Below are 14582 nucleotides of genomic sequence, written 5' to 3'. Positions count from 1 at the left end.
TTGGTCTCTATAACCAGCCCACTGCCAGTTTACCTTATTATATTTCAGCACTCTGGGTTACCTTGCAAGAAAATGCAGCATATTTTATTTCAGTCTTCAGCTGCCTTAATTTATTGCACATTTCGCTTCATTCCCGCCCCCCTGTGGAAAGTCATCTATGTTTGCAGAGTTGCATTGACTTCGTATGTGATCTACTTGTGTGAATGCTTTATGAATGCAACCTGTATGTGGATTAGTCGTCATCAGAGGGACGGTCTAAAAAAGTTCTCTCCAATATTTGGAATTTAGACTGCAATACCTAGTTCAACCACTAGTCAATCCTCTATTCTGCACCTTTAAAGAGTATTTTGTCACCATTAACATATTTAAGCACCATTAAAACAATCGAAAGCAACTTCGAACCTCCACCAGACAATATTTGTGCATTGGTCGCAAATTCGTTGCACATTTTGCGCATTTCTGCCACCCAGTGGAAATTCGCAAGTTTGCAAAGTTGCATTGACTTTGTATGAAATCTACTTGTGTGAATTCTTAATTTTGACTTTAGCTTGATCCTGTTATTGTTGTCAATCTGGCAACCTCCATGTGTGTCAGTAATTGTCGGAGGGGCAGTGTGTCTCTCCACTATTTTGAATTTAGACTGCAATACCTAGTTCAACCACTAGTCGATCCTACATTCTACACCGTTAAAGAGTATTTTGTCACCATTAACATATTTAAACATTATTAAAACAATATATACACATATAGAAAGCAACTACGAGCCTCCACCAGACAATACTTGTGCTTTGGTCGCAAATTCATTGCACATTTTGCTTCATTCCTGCCATCAAGAGGAAATTTGTCTATGTTTGCATGTAATATACTTGTGTGAATGCTTAATTTCGATTTTTGTTCAGTTCTGTTGTTATTGTCAATCTGGCAACCTGCGTGTGTCAGTCATTGTCTAAGAGGCGGGGTTTAAAAAAATCCCTGTTTAATATTTTGAATTTAGACTGCAATACCTAGTTCAACCACTAGTCAATCCTACATTCTGCATCTTTAAACAGTATTTTGTCGCCATTAACATATTTAAACACCATTAAAACAATATATACAGCTATAGAAAGCAACTCCAGACCTGGATCTGGACAATATTTGTGCATTGGTCACAATCTTGTAGCACATTTCGCTTCATTCCTGCCACCCAGTGGAAATTTGCCTATATTTGCACATTTGCATTGACTTTGTATGTAATCTACTTGTGTGAATACTTTATTTCAATTTTGGTTTGCTTCTGTTGTTATTGTCAATCTGGCAACCTGCGTGTCAGTCGTTGCCGGAGGGGCGGTGTGAAAAAGTTCTCCACTATTTTGAATTTAGACTGCAATACCTAGTTCAACCACTAGTCAATCCTACATTCTGCACCTTTAAAGAGTATTTTGTTGGCATTAACATATTTAAACATTATTAAAACAATATATACACATATAGAAAGCAACTTCGAGCCTCCACCGGACAGTACTTGTGCTTTGGTCTCATATTCATTGCACATTTCGCTTCATTCCTGCCACCAAGTGGAAATTTGTCTGTTTGCATGTAATATACTTGTGTGAATGCTTAATTTCGATTTTAGTTCACTTCTGTTGTTATTGACAGTCTGGCAACCTGCGTGTGTCAGTCATCGTCTAAGGGGCGGGGTTTAAAAAATCCCTGTTTGATATTTTGAATTTAGACTGCAATACCTAGTTCAACCACTAGTCAATCCTCTGCATCTTTAAACAGTATTTTTGACGCCATTAACATATTTAAACATCATGAAAACAATATATACAGCTATGGAAAGCAACTCTGTATTCATAATTTATAGTTATGTGTTATTTAATACGTCATTTTTGCTTCATTATGTAAACTTCAAACTTCTTCATTAATAGTTTTTTTTTTCCTATGGAAGCAAAACGCACATGATATTAAGACAGAGTGATGTAAAGCTCTCCTGCATAGCCTGCATATATGTTTTAAATTAATAAATCAGTTTTCTATTATAATATGCTGTAAAATGTCATTTGTTTATGTGATCTGAAGGCTCATCCTTTATCAAGTCTTGATGTCCCAATATTTTTGATACACCCAAAACAACAACGTTCTCAGCCAATAAACACACTGTTGTTAAGCATCATTCCTCGGCTGTCACATGATCCTGCAGAACACATTATAACATCACGGCTTGATGATCCAGAAACATTCCTGATTATACATTTTTAAACAGTTCATATTTCTGAGGAGACCTTGACAATTCCTAATTCATGCTTCATTTAAATGAAAATAATTTTTTTGAGGGAAAAAACCACCACTTTTGAACAATTTAATGCACCCTGGATAAATAAAATTAATAATTACATAATCAACCAGACTCCAGACTCTATATTTGTTTAACTATATACAACAATGCTTCTCTGACTCTTAGTATATTATGCAAAACATACAAAGCTGTGTGTTTTACCAGTATGCCAGTGACGGATGCTCCTTCAGCACTTTAGTGGGCAGTACTGGGAATTTCTTCAGGTCTGCTCTGGTGTTTTCATCACTAAAACCAACACAAAAACTCCTCATCATGCAGACATGCATTATGTAAACCACATTAGCAGATGATGCAACAGTGAATTATAATTGCACCAGTAATGTGCACAGTCATATAACAAGTGTCATCATTTCAGCACAATGATTAGAGCATAAGCAAACTAATTACATACAAAATATATAGATTATGAACTATGACAGAACATTTTTGAGGATTAACTAATGCATTAAGGCCGAGGTTGTCAAGCTTTCCCCCCCAGAGAGCCCTACTGACATTATTACATTATTCTAATCTCATGCTGACCTTCATTCTCAATTAACAACCTTTAATGTCTTTTGCAATATCTCAGATTCGCTGTGTGGCTGACAGAGATAGATTACACTTGACAAGGCTACAGTATATATAAGAACTTTCATTTAATAACTCATTTGTAACAGTTTGTTGCCACGAATGAACAGCCTGTACTAAAAGAAAAAAGAAAAACTTTTTAATTGAGAAGTGTGAGGGATTTAGTTAATCAGTTACTGATAAATTACACAACAAAATCAGTATCAACATCTCTTATATTACACATGTATAATAGTTTAATCTGAGTACTTATATGGATTACATTTAGATTACATTTTGTGCTTACCAATCAGTTACTGAACACAACATAATCTGAGTACTTGCATAGATTACATTTAGATTACTTTTGTGCTAACCAATCAGTTACTGATTACAATTTATATGAAAACAAATATGTATTCAGTAATATAATCTCTTAGACTGCACTCTTATGTTAACGCAATCTGGGTATTTATATGGATTACATTTAGATTACTTTTGTGCTAACCAATCAGTTACTGATTACAAATTACTGGACAAAATATGTAGTCAGCAATACAATCTCTTAGATTACACATGGATGGTAACATAATCTGGGTACTTTTATGGATTACATGACTTTCTGTGCAAACTAATCAGTTATAGATTACAGCATAATCTAAGTACTTGCACGGATTACTTTAGATTACTTTTGATGATTTCTTATAATTTTTATAATAATGCTAAATGAACTATTCTGTTCTTTATTGTCATTGTGTCATGCAAATTTAAAAAATAATAAAATAAGCAGTTACTTTAATAAGTGCAATTCCCTGAACGGCCACTGGCGTTGCTAATAACTGTTTCTGAAGTCTAGACAAAGAACTTTTAAAGGTGCACTACACTGTTAAGTTGACTTAATTTTGCAAATGATTATGCACATATTTATTTAATTTCAAGGCAACAGATTTACTCATTTTTGGTAAATTCAACAAAAGACTTTTACATTGCATATTAAAAGTGATTTAGACCACAGTGCCAAAGCACACTTTCAACCAATCAGCAGTAAGAGGCGTGTCTAGTAACTATAGGGGAGATTTTAAACAGGGGCGTGGTCTTGTTGGGTTATGGGTGTGTTTGTTTTGGTGCTTTTAAACATCAACATTGTAAGCCATAAGTCACCTTTAATAGTCATTTTAGTTTTTGTAGACACAATCCAAGAAACATATTTACGCTACCAAACTCCTGCAATGCTTCATAATAGTGCTGTGTGTAAAAACTTTTCAAAAATACAAATGTTTGGTTAATAAGTATAATACATCTCTGAAATTATAAAAAGTCCACACCTTGTATAGTCTCCTTTAGATTCCTGTAAAAGAAAATACACATTTATTATATATATATATATATATATATACATAATATTTAATTTAATATGTATATCACAGACTCTCATAGTTATCGTCTTTTCTTTTATGCCAAAAATTAATAGCATATGAAGTAAATATCTTCTTCCATATAAGAAATCTGTCAATTTACTACAGTAAATATATTAAATCATATTTTTATTAGTATTGTACAATGCAATTTTCACAGTATTTAGATTTTTATGAACTGTCAGATATCAGATATTTAAATATTTGTTCCTTAAATATACCAAAAATATTGTCCAATCCTAAAAAAGATATACAAAGCTTAACATGTTATGTACATATCAACTGCTACATATTATAATTCTGATGATAGTCTTACCTGCAATGCGTGAGCTGCTAATTTAAAAACCAGCTCACTCTCCACCTCGATGTCACCCTGTTGACAAACAAGCACATCTTCACTTCAGGACATCACCTTTATATAAGTGCTGTGAATAACAATGCTCTGAAATCATGCTCATCACGTTTGTCTATTAATATTATGAACAAATGTGTGCTGCAGGTGAAGAAACAATATTGTGTGTGATATTCATGTTTCAGGCCTTGAATTGTTTTGGTGAGATGGCTGAGCTCATAAATATTCATTAGGGTATAAACTAATCAGTTAAACTGATCTTTTGATGTTTTCAAAATATACGTAAATAAACAGGCGGATATGTGAATGAAATAGTCAGTGTAATATAAGCCATTGTTTGTCTGGGATAGAGATGAAAGACTGTTTTCTACAGGTGGTTTGGAAAGCCCACTCACCTGCGTGAGGCACACTCAGAAATGCACAATGCTTTGAGGTACTCCTGTGTCATTAGATACATTTTAATGACCGTATGAATTTATTATTTTAGATGTATTTAGTAGCAATTTTTGTTTAATTTTTCCATATTTTCAGAAATTTGTTTGTTAATTAAACATTTAAATTAATTAAACATTTAAATAAAGCAATTACATCTACAAATTAAGTCCAGACAAAGGGCACATGGCTCAAAAGCATTAAGGCAGAGTCCGAATCCACTTTTGTTATTTTAGGGACTGAAAAATTTGCTCTGCGCCCGGTGCATGGTCTAACAGGGCTGTGCTGATTCTCTTAATGAGTTCTGGCTGTGTTTTGAGCATAACCTGCATTAAACCAAACAGAGTCTCGTCTTTCATTTCCTTTAAGAGTCAGTTGTGTCACTCCATGGTGCATTTGCTATTTACATGGCGAATCTGTAAGTGTGAAAACAACATTTCACTAGCAAGAAAACAGTTAAACAGAGCATCTGCAGCGCGAGGATAAAGAACGAGCCTCCTCCATTCAGCCTCTTTACTTTACTCCCTCACTTTACTCCTTTACTTTGGTGGAGTGAGGAAACGGTGGAAGCTCACTCCACTGAACACATCCATTAGCCCACATATTTAATTTCCTTTGTTAAGCGCAAAGATTTGCCTAAAAGCTATTTCTAAATTCAGTTCTAATCTCCAGCAAAGGAATATAAGAACAATAATTATGAAGTGTGCTCAGAAACACTGAGTTATATCCAAACACACGTCCTGTTCTTATCCACATATGCTGATGCAGACATCTCCAAAACCCCACAGCTGGACACATCTACACTTGTGTTTATTAAAGCAAATATAAATCTGCATATAATCAATAATACTGCTGATAATATTAACATTATACAGATGCAGATGGTCATGAATAAACTGAAGAAGCCCCCCAAGGTGAAGAAGACATGGAGGCAGTGCTGTTTATATTGATAGAGAAAATCATCATTTCTGAAAATTAGGGTTTCACTGGTCTGAAAATAGCAACAAAACGCACCAATCACGTCTTGAGGCTTATTGTGCTTGGTGTATGATAGAGCCCATCATGTCTTCATTTCTATGTTTTGTTTAATGTGGCAATATACCGTATACTACACTCTTATTATATGCAATTACATTATATTTCCCCACTTTATTTATATTTATTTTGTTTCATTAGGAAAAAAGAGAAGATGACACAACATACTCTTTACATTAGTCATGATGATGGTGATGAAGAATCCTGCAAGAATTGCTGTGTAGTATTAATTCAGGAGTGAATCAGTGTCTCTGAATAGTGTAACTTCATATTAAAGATGACCTATTATGCCCTTTTTACAAGATGTAAAATAAGTCTCTGATAAATGTGTGTGTTTGAAGTTTCAGCTGTAAATAGCACACTGATAACTAGCTCTCTGAAATGGCTTTGATCCTAATTGTGGTGTTTGGTGACTGTTGCTTTAAATTCAAATGAGATTGTGCTCTTTTCAGAAGAGGGCGGAGCTACAGATGGCTGTGCGTCAGCATAGTGACAGATTTATAACAAGACTGATGTCCTATGCTAATGAGGGAGAGATGGTCACTAGTGTGCGGGGCTTTCCCCCTCTGATGACACGTACAATTTGAAGTGAAAGTTAAAAAAACAACACAAACAACCCGTGTTCTGCGCATGATCAGTGACATTTTAATATTGTTGTTATTTTAAGAGGGGGTTTTCCCAAAATCAACCACTTCCCGGCCATTTGTACATCGTGTTAACCTCTAAAATTTAGCGATAGGCAGGGCCAGACGGAATCTGCGGACGTTTTTTTGCTATTTCTGCGGAGAATTTTGGTAAAAATCTGCGGATTTCTGCAGAATTATTTTGGGAGTGTCCAGCGGAGTATCATAACTAAACCCTTAAAATGTTAAATAAAAAGTTATAAATTACGGAATAAAAAATAAATAAATTCAGGTGTACACATTTACTCAAGTTAAAAAACAGAATTAATAATGGGCTAAAAATCTGCAGAAATCTGTGGAATTCTGTGGAAAATCTGCGGAATTCTGTGCGCGCAGCTTCCGTGTGGGCCTAGTGATAGCCATCCTTCAACAGTCTAAAGTCTTTGCCTTTCTAATGGTTCAAAAAATGGGCCAGTGTTTTTCCTCGGACACAGACGTATACTCACATTATAGATGGCTGACTTGGCGTTCAGAAAGAACAGCTCCACGGTCGTGTGCTCCTTCAGAAGTGAAATGCTCTCTATGTAAAACCTATAAAGGAAACGTGCTTCATTTATTATGCTGATGATACACGGGGCAGCTTTTTGAGCAATATTGTTGTGCAACTTTGGGAAATGATGCCATGAATGGGCGTTGAGATGAGACAAAGGGCAACTAATTGGGTCAATGGGTTACAGATATAGTATTGTAGGCCATTCTTTAAAGGAAAATAATGAATCCACATCGATCTGCAAACTAGAAAACTAGGACTGAAACGTATAATCAAATGATTAGGTTTAATCAATTACAGAAAAAAAAATTGTTGAAATTATATTTACTAATTAAGTTTATTGTAATCGATGCTTCATTGAATGTATTAAAGTAAATATTATATTATAGTATATCACTGTATAATGGTGAAGCGGGGCTATGTAACCACGCCCCTCCAGCTGTCAGTTTTGACGACTAACAGAAATGGTGAGCAGGAGGAGTCTGTTAGGGTGTAGTAACCCAGCTAACAGGGAACGTTCCCAGAACATTCACTAACGTTCTTTAAAAGTTGTGGAAATGTTAGCACAAAACGTTATTAATAGAACGTTTTTAGAAGGGTCTCATAACGTTGTTAATGTTCTTGTAACGTTGTAAAAAAATGTTCCTAAAACAAAGTACTTATGAAGTTATTTGTACTTCATAAACGTCATAATGTTGATGGAAAACGCTCTTAGAACGTTATATTTTGGTGGAAATTTAGTTTTTGAAAACGTTGTAACAACATTATCCTAACCTTAAAAAAACGTTCTAGCAACATTAAACAAACTGGACATTTCAACGTTCTTGGAACATTCCAAATAAATGTTCTTAGAACGTTATATTTTTGTGGAAATTTAGGTTTTAGGAATGTTGTAACAACGTTATCCTAACCTTAAAAAACGTTCTAGCAACATTAAACAAACTGGACATTTCAACGTTCTTGGAACGTTACAGATAACGTTATGAGAATGTTCTTACAACCGAAATTTGTTAGCTGGGAACCAGTGGTGTAGTCCTAGAAAAAAAGGTGGTGTACTATTACACCCGACACAAATTTTAAATGAAAGTAGGCAAAGAAACGATGAAAGTCAATGTTTCTTCGATTCATTGGAGATTATATATATATATATATATATATATTTTTTTTTTTTTTTACATCAGTTACCTGTATTCAAGTTAACTCAAAAGGGCCTGTGCATACATGGAAAGACAGATTTTTAACTTACTTTCTTTACTGGCTTATTACTTTACATTTTATAGGTTCCTTTAAACATCAATCAGCAATTATTTTTAATTGTCACATTCGTGCATGCTTGTTTTAAACCAAACTATTAGGAGTCTGTCTTCTGTTGTCGCTATTATATACTAGTAGTTACCCCTTTAAATCGCACATTGTTACGCCATTTATGAGTAGTCTTTGCCTAATTGTTTTTAGTGTTATATACGGTATAGTGTCGTTCACTAGCGGCACAATTAAGACAAATGTGAAATACTGTTTTACAGGGGCGATTTTAGGATTTTAATTTTAGGGTGGATCAGGATCAGATCTTTTTGGGGTAAACAAAGAAAAATGTGTCATATATATATTTAAATAAGAATTGTAAGAAATAGGCACATCTTAACAAATTAAGTTGTGCGTTTAAAAAAAAAACCTGTTTGGTAAACAGTTAAAGGGGACGCAAATACATGTAAATTAGGGAAGTTTAATCAGAAAAACAAGTCAGTATACTGAGGGTATACTCAATTATTGATCCTCAGAAGCGGTAATACCCAAACAGCTCATGGAAAAAAGTAAGCATACTGAGTATACATGCGTATAGCAAGGACTACACCACTGGTAGTAACTCTCCCCAAACCCTTTACCCCATCTTTCTGAATGACACACCTACTTTACTACATCCAATCAGCTCGCAGTAGAGAAAACAAGCCACACCCACTGTTTTCTCATTTAATACTCAGTCTCTCTAGAAACAGCATCACAATACGAAACAAAGCAGCTTCCAGTTCATGCAGGCTTTACCCTAGTAAAAGCTGCATTAAGCATGCAGGGATGTTCTGCTTTCTGTGGTGGTGTGATGTGAAAACCTCACCTGACCAGGAACTGAAGGGCGATGGGGCCTGATTTCTTGCAGAAGTCGTGCTCCAGAACTCTGCGCTCCAGCTGTAACCACTTACACTGACCACTGCGAGAGGAAAGATCAGCCGGGTCAAATGTGCAGCTCCGCATTCCTCTCAAATGTTGCTAGAATTGGTTTGTATGTATGGGCGATATCTATTGCATCACCAAAAATGATTGAGCTCATGTGTTGTGCATATTGGTTATTGTGACATGCCTACAGTTGAAGTCAGAATTATTCACCCCCTTGTTTATTTTTTTTCCTGATTTCTGTGTAACGGAGAGCAGACTTTTTTCAGCACATTTCTAATCATAACAGTGTTAATAACTCATCTCGAATATCTGATTTATTTTATCTTCATCATGATGACAGCACATAATATTAGACTAGATATTCTTCAAGACACTAGTGTTCAGCTTAAAGTAACATTTAAAGGCTTCACTAGGGTAATTAGGCAGGTTAGACTATCAGGAAAAAAATGTGCTTAAAGTGGCTAATAACACTAAACTTAAAATGTATTTTAAAATAATTAAAAACTGCTTTTAATCCAGCCGAAATAAAACAAATAAGACTTTCTCCAGAAGAAAAAATATTATCAGACACACTGTGAAAATTTCCTGAATCTGTTAAACATCATTTTGGAAATATTTAATAAAGAAAAAAAATCAAAGGGTGGCGAATAATCCTTAACTTCAATCCAGACTTCAGCTGTGTGTGTGTGTGTGTGTGTGTGTGTGTGTGTGTGTGTGTGTGTGTGTGTGTGTGTGTGTGTGTGTGTGAGACATCATTAACCATAGGCACTCACGTGTCGTCCACATAGGTAAAGCCAAAGTATTCCTTCTCTTTGAGGTTGAAATGCGATGAGACCAAATCCAGGAGTTCACGAGACAACAGCTTGGGCTGCGAGCGGAAACACACTGATCAATATAGTGTGTGTGAGGAGGTTTATTGAGCACCATTAGCCTCGAGTGCACGAGTAATAGACTGCACTGTAAAACATATCTAGCAGGCTTTGTTCTTCCCAGTTTATTTCTGCTACTGAAATGCATTATGGGATCTTGATCTTTTATTCCAGCAACTTTTAACCTTGATAAGTTGTAAAAAAGAGAACGTTTTATAGTGTGCAGTGCTGTATAGTGTGTGTGTTGGTTTTGTATATTACGCTACAGAAAGCTTTTATTAAACTGCAGCACGTGTTCTGTTATTCTACAGACTTATTTCTCTACATATGTCAATAACTAAAATGTTTGTTAAACTGTAAAGTTGAATTTACAACATCAGAAGTGAATAAAGCAGAGATCAACATCCCATAATAAAATTCACAGGTGCAAATAAACCCAAACACATATATTTCACCATACCTGAACCAACATCTCCAGCTCTCTGTCGTCGAGCAGCTGCACCTGGCACAGGCGTCCCTCCGTCATCTGCACACACAATCATTATGACATCATATGATTGACAGTCACTGACTCCGCCCACTCAATCACTACAGTAAACATTCACTTAAAGTCGCCATGAAATCATAAATGTACTCCTTATGTTTATATATGTATATAGCAGAGCTTGATATATCTGTGCATGAACTACAAACAGACTACATGCGCAGAAAACTGTTTGGCCAGGCTGTGTATTAAAGCTAATAATATCATAAATATAGTTCAGTTTCTTACTTGCAGTGATAGTTTCTCTTCAAAAGAGCTCAAAAGATTTGCTCTCTTTTGTTGGTGTTTATTTTTACTCTAATAATCCTGTCACCATTCACTAACATTGTGTGAAGCACCAAACACCACAGATTCAGCTCAAAATCTGCGTTAATGTTCAGCTGAACAATAAAAGGATGAGTAAATACATTCATTCATTCATTCATTCATTTTCTTTTGAGCCTAATCCCTTTATTAATCAGGGGTCACCAGAGCGGAATGAACCGCCAACTGTTCCAGCATGTTTTACACAGCAAATGCCACTAATCACTAAACATAAAAACAAACCTCCAACTAATCAAAGCAAATAAACAAATCCACTACCAATAAAATAACCAATCAATCAACAAAATTAATAAACACACTTCCAAAAACTACAGACAAACTACATTTAAAACAAACAAACAAACAAAGAACTATCCCATTTACAAACAACCAGTCCACCAATAAATAAACAAATAATACTTTCAGAACAAAACAAGACAGTAATCACTACCCATAAACACAAACATTTTAATTAATCGAAGCAAATAAACAAACAACCAATAAACAAATACATAAACTACAAACAAACAACATTGAACACAAACAAATGAACAAACATCCAACAAATCAAAGCAAATAAATGAACAACCAATAAACAAATCCAAAAATTAGCATTAAAATAACACTCAAAAAAAGATTTTTCCAGCTTGTTCTAACTCTTTATTTAAAATGAGCTGAATCATCACAATTGTTGTGTTTTGTAGGATAATGTAATTGTTTTATGTTCAATCAAAGTAAAATTGTAAAAACTTTAATTGATTTGTGTTGGGACAACATGCAGGATTTGAGTGGAACCCAGAATTGTTTACAGTGCAACCAACCAACAAAATGAACAAACACACTTCCAATAACAAACAAACAAACTACATTTAACACAAACAAACAAACAAACAAACAAACAAACAAACAAACTACATTTAACACAAACAAACTACATTTAACACAAACAAACAAACAAACAAACAAACAAACAAACTACATTTAACACAAACAAACAAACTACATTTAACACAAACAAACAAAAAAACAAACTACATTTAACACAAACAAACTAAATTTAACACAAAAAACCTACATTTAAAAAAAACAAACAAACAACATTTAAAACAAACAAACAACTAGCTCATGGTTTGTTTTGGGACAACATAATTTTTACAATGTAACCAATCAAAAAAATTAACAAACACACTTCCAAAAACTACAAACAAACTACATTTAAAACAAACAAACAAAGAAACAAGCAAACAACTAGCTCATAGTTTGTGTTGGGACAACATGAAGGATTTGAGTGGGACCCAGACTTTTTACAATGTAACCAACCAACAAAATTACCAAACACACTTCCAAAACCTACAAACACACAAACTACATTAAAAACAAACAAACAAACAAACAAACAAACAAACAAACAAACAAACAAACAAACAAACAAACAAACAAACAACTAGCTCATAGACAAACAACCAGTCCACGAATAAATAAGCAAAAAATATATATTCAGAAAAAACATGACAGTAATCAAAACAAATAATGACTCAATGGTATTTTAAAACCCTGCAAAACAGTTGAATATTGTGCTTTTTTTGTGTGCTTTTTTTGCTATAGCTGCTAATGCTGGTAATAATGAAATGTAAAAGATTTGTTATGAGATGCACTTTAAACTGGTCTTTTTTAAATAGCACTGTGACACACTGAAAACAACAACAGGATGTTGGACGAGGAATTGAAGTCAGTGTGCTTTTAAATAGATAAAACATCTGCTAACAAACCAGAATCTGACACAACCACCAAAAACTGCACAAAATTGCTTTGTTTTTCAGCTCAGCCACTGCTATAAACCCAACGACACACCAAAAATCTCCATTTACAACATTCTGTGGTCAATTCCCCGAGTTATTGCATTATGAGGGTTACAATATTTAGGGAAACTTTCTTTTCCAAGCCTGTAATTTTAGAAAAAGCTGTTTTTAGAAAAGGTCAGTGCATACAACAATGCACATTACATTACAATCAACAACATTAAACTGGAAATGATGTGGGGTTCCACATGGTTCCTTCATGATCTTAATTGTTTTAAAAGTTTAAAGCTGCTGTATGTCAGTTTCTGACTCTTCTAAAGCATAAACACACCACCATGTGTGTTCAGATATTTCAGAAACATCCTCAGTGAACATGTTTATCTGGAAAACAATGCTGAAGTCAGATATTCTGCTTTGAGGATGTGCGTTATGTGCCGGAACGGCTCTTTGTTTTGTGCATTTAACCCGGCCAATGTCAGTTTAGCCAATTATATTTCAGCACCCGGGTTGCCAGATGGTGGAAAACAGCGTATTTCATTCAGTCAGTCAGGAAGACTCTCAGAGTGTGCATCTGTGACTGAAATGTGACCTCTGGTGGACAGTAGCAGACTCTGAAATGAGATGCAGATTCAGAGTTCCACATGAGGTGGTTATTAATGAGCAAATAATATAAATATTAGGAGCGCAAACATTAGGTGAGCAGGTCACGCTGTAGCCCTGTGTCCTAATAACACACTACATGAGGAGATTTGCAGTGATGAGCAGTTTGGCAGTTTGCAACAGAGAAAACAGGACAGAAATGTAAACAGCCATTCAGAAGCACAGAATAGTGCACTCACTGCACTCCAGCACAATGGTAAGCTTTATAATCTAATGATCACATATAAACCTCTTTAACATGATTAAATGTAGATGCTGAATCACTGATATGTGTTGGTTTGCTCTGAGTCTCAGTTCTGAAGTTCAGTTTCAGACGCTTTATTTGATTCTCCAGATCTGAGCTGAACTATCTGCTGCTGCTGTCAGTAGTCTGGCAATACATGTGATGTAATATGCCATTCAGACTAGCATTATTAGCATTTAGCACTGAATAAAGCACATGAGCTGTACCTGAGCTGATCTGCTTATCCTGTTGTTCAGCTACAAGAAATAAAATATAAATTTCAAGTGTTGGTTAGAACGAAAACTCCTTTTCGCTGTTGCTGTTATTTAGAACCCAACTTAAATCAGCCTTTAGGCTCGGCAGTCAGGCTCGCTGCTGTCAATCTGGCAACCTGCGCTTGCCTGTGTTTTGATCCAGGAGTGCAATACCTAGTTCAACCACTGGGTGTCAAACTTACATACCGCACCTTTAAGTGGATTGAACATGAAACACCTAGGCCCCCCCCCCCCACTCCCCCCCCCCCCCAAAATTGTGTTGATTAAGCTCATTATTAATAAGTAGTTTGAACAAGCAATGAAGATTACACACAACTAAAAGAAAAGCTTTTATTTGACCTGTTCTTCTTTAGATAAATATGCCCAGTGGCCTATAAACTGCAGCAATAATAATAATAATTACCTTTTAATTCAAGTTTTACACATTTTAAATACTTCTCGGTGCT

At 35.0% G+C, this 14582-nt stretch overlaps 1 protein-coding gene across 4 annotated transcripts in view; it reads right to left on the bottom strand.

Annotated features, from left to right (window-relative positions):
• Positions 1–14582, bottom strand: part of frmd4bb (FERM domain containing 4Bb) — a 72190-nt gene that overhangs the window by 27258 nt on the left and 30350 nt on the right. For all 4 annotated transcript variants that reach the window (XM_087306318.1, XM_087306319.1, XM_087306317.1 and 1 more), the window contains exons 2-8: positions 10793–10858; positions 10237–10331; positions 9405–9497; positions 7251–7335; positions 4619–4675; positions 4213–4235; positions 2483–2566 (exon numbers count right to left, since the gene is read on the bottom strand). In XM_087306318.1, the coding sequence (XP_087162444.1) occupies positions 2483–2566; positions 4213–4235; positions 4619–4675; positions 7251–7335; positions 9405–9497; positions 10237–10331; positions 10793–10858 (503 nt within the window). The remainder of the gene's footprint in view (positions 1–2482; positions 2567–4212; positions 4236–4618; positions 4676–7250; positions 7336–9404; positions 9498–10236; positions 10332–10792; positions 10859–14582) is intronic.

The sequence above is a fragment of the Danio rerio genome, chromosome 23 (genome assembly GCF_052040795.2).
Source record: "Danio rerio strain M-AB ecotype USA chromosome 23, GRCz13ab, whole genome shotgun sequence".
NCBI lineage: Eukaryota > Metazoa > Chordata > Actinopteri > Cypriniformes > Danionidae > Danio > Danio rerio.
This window is presented reverse-complemented; position numbering and strand designations above follow the sequence as displayed.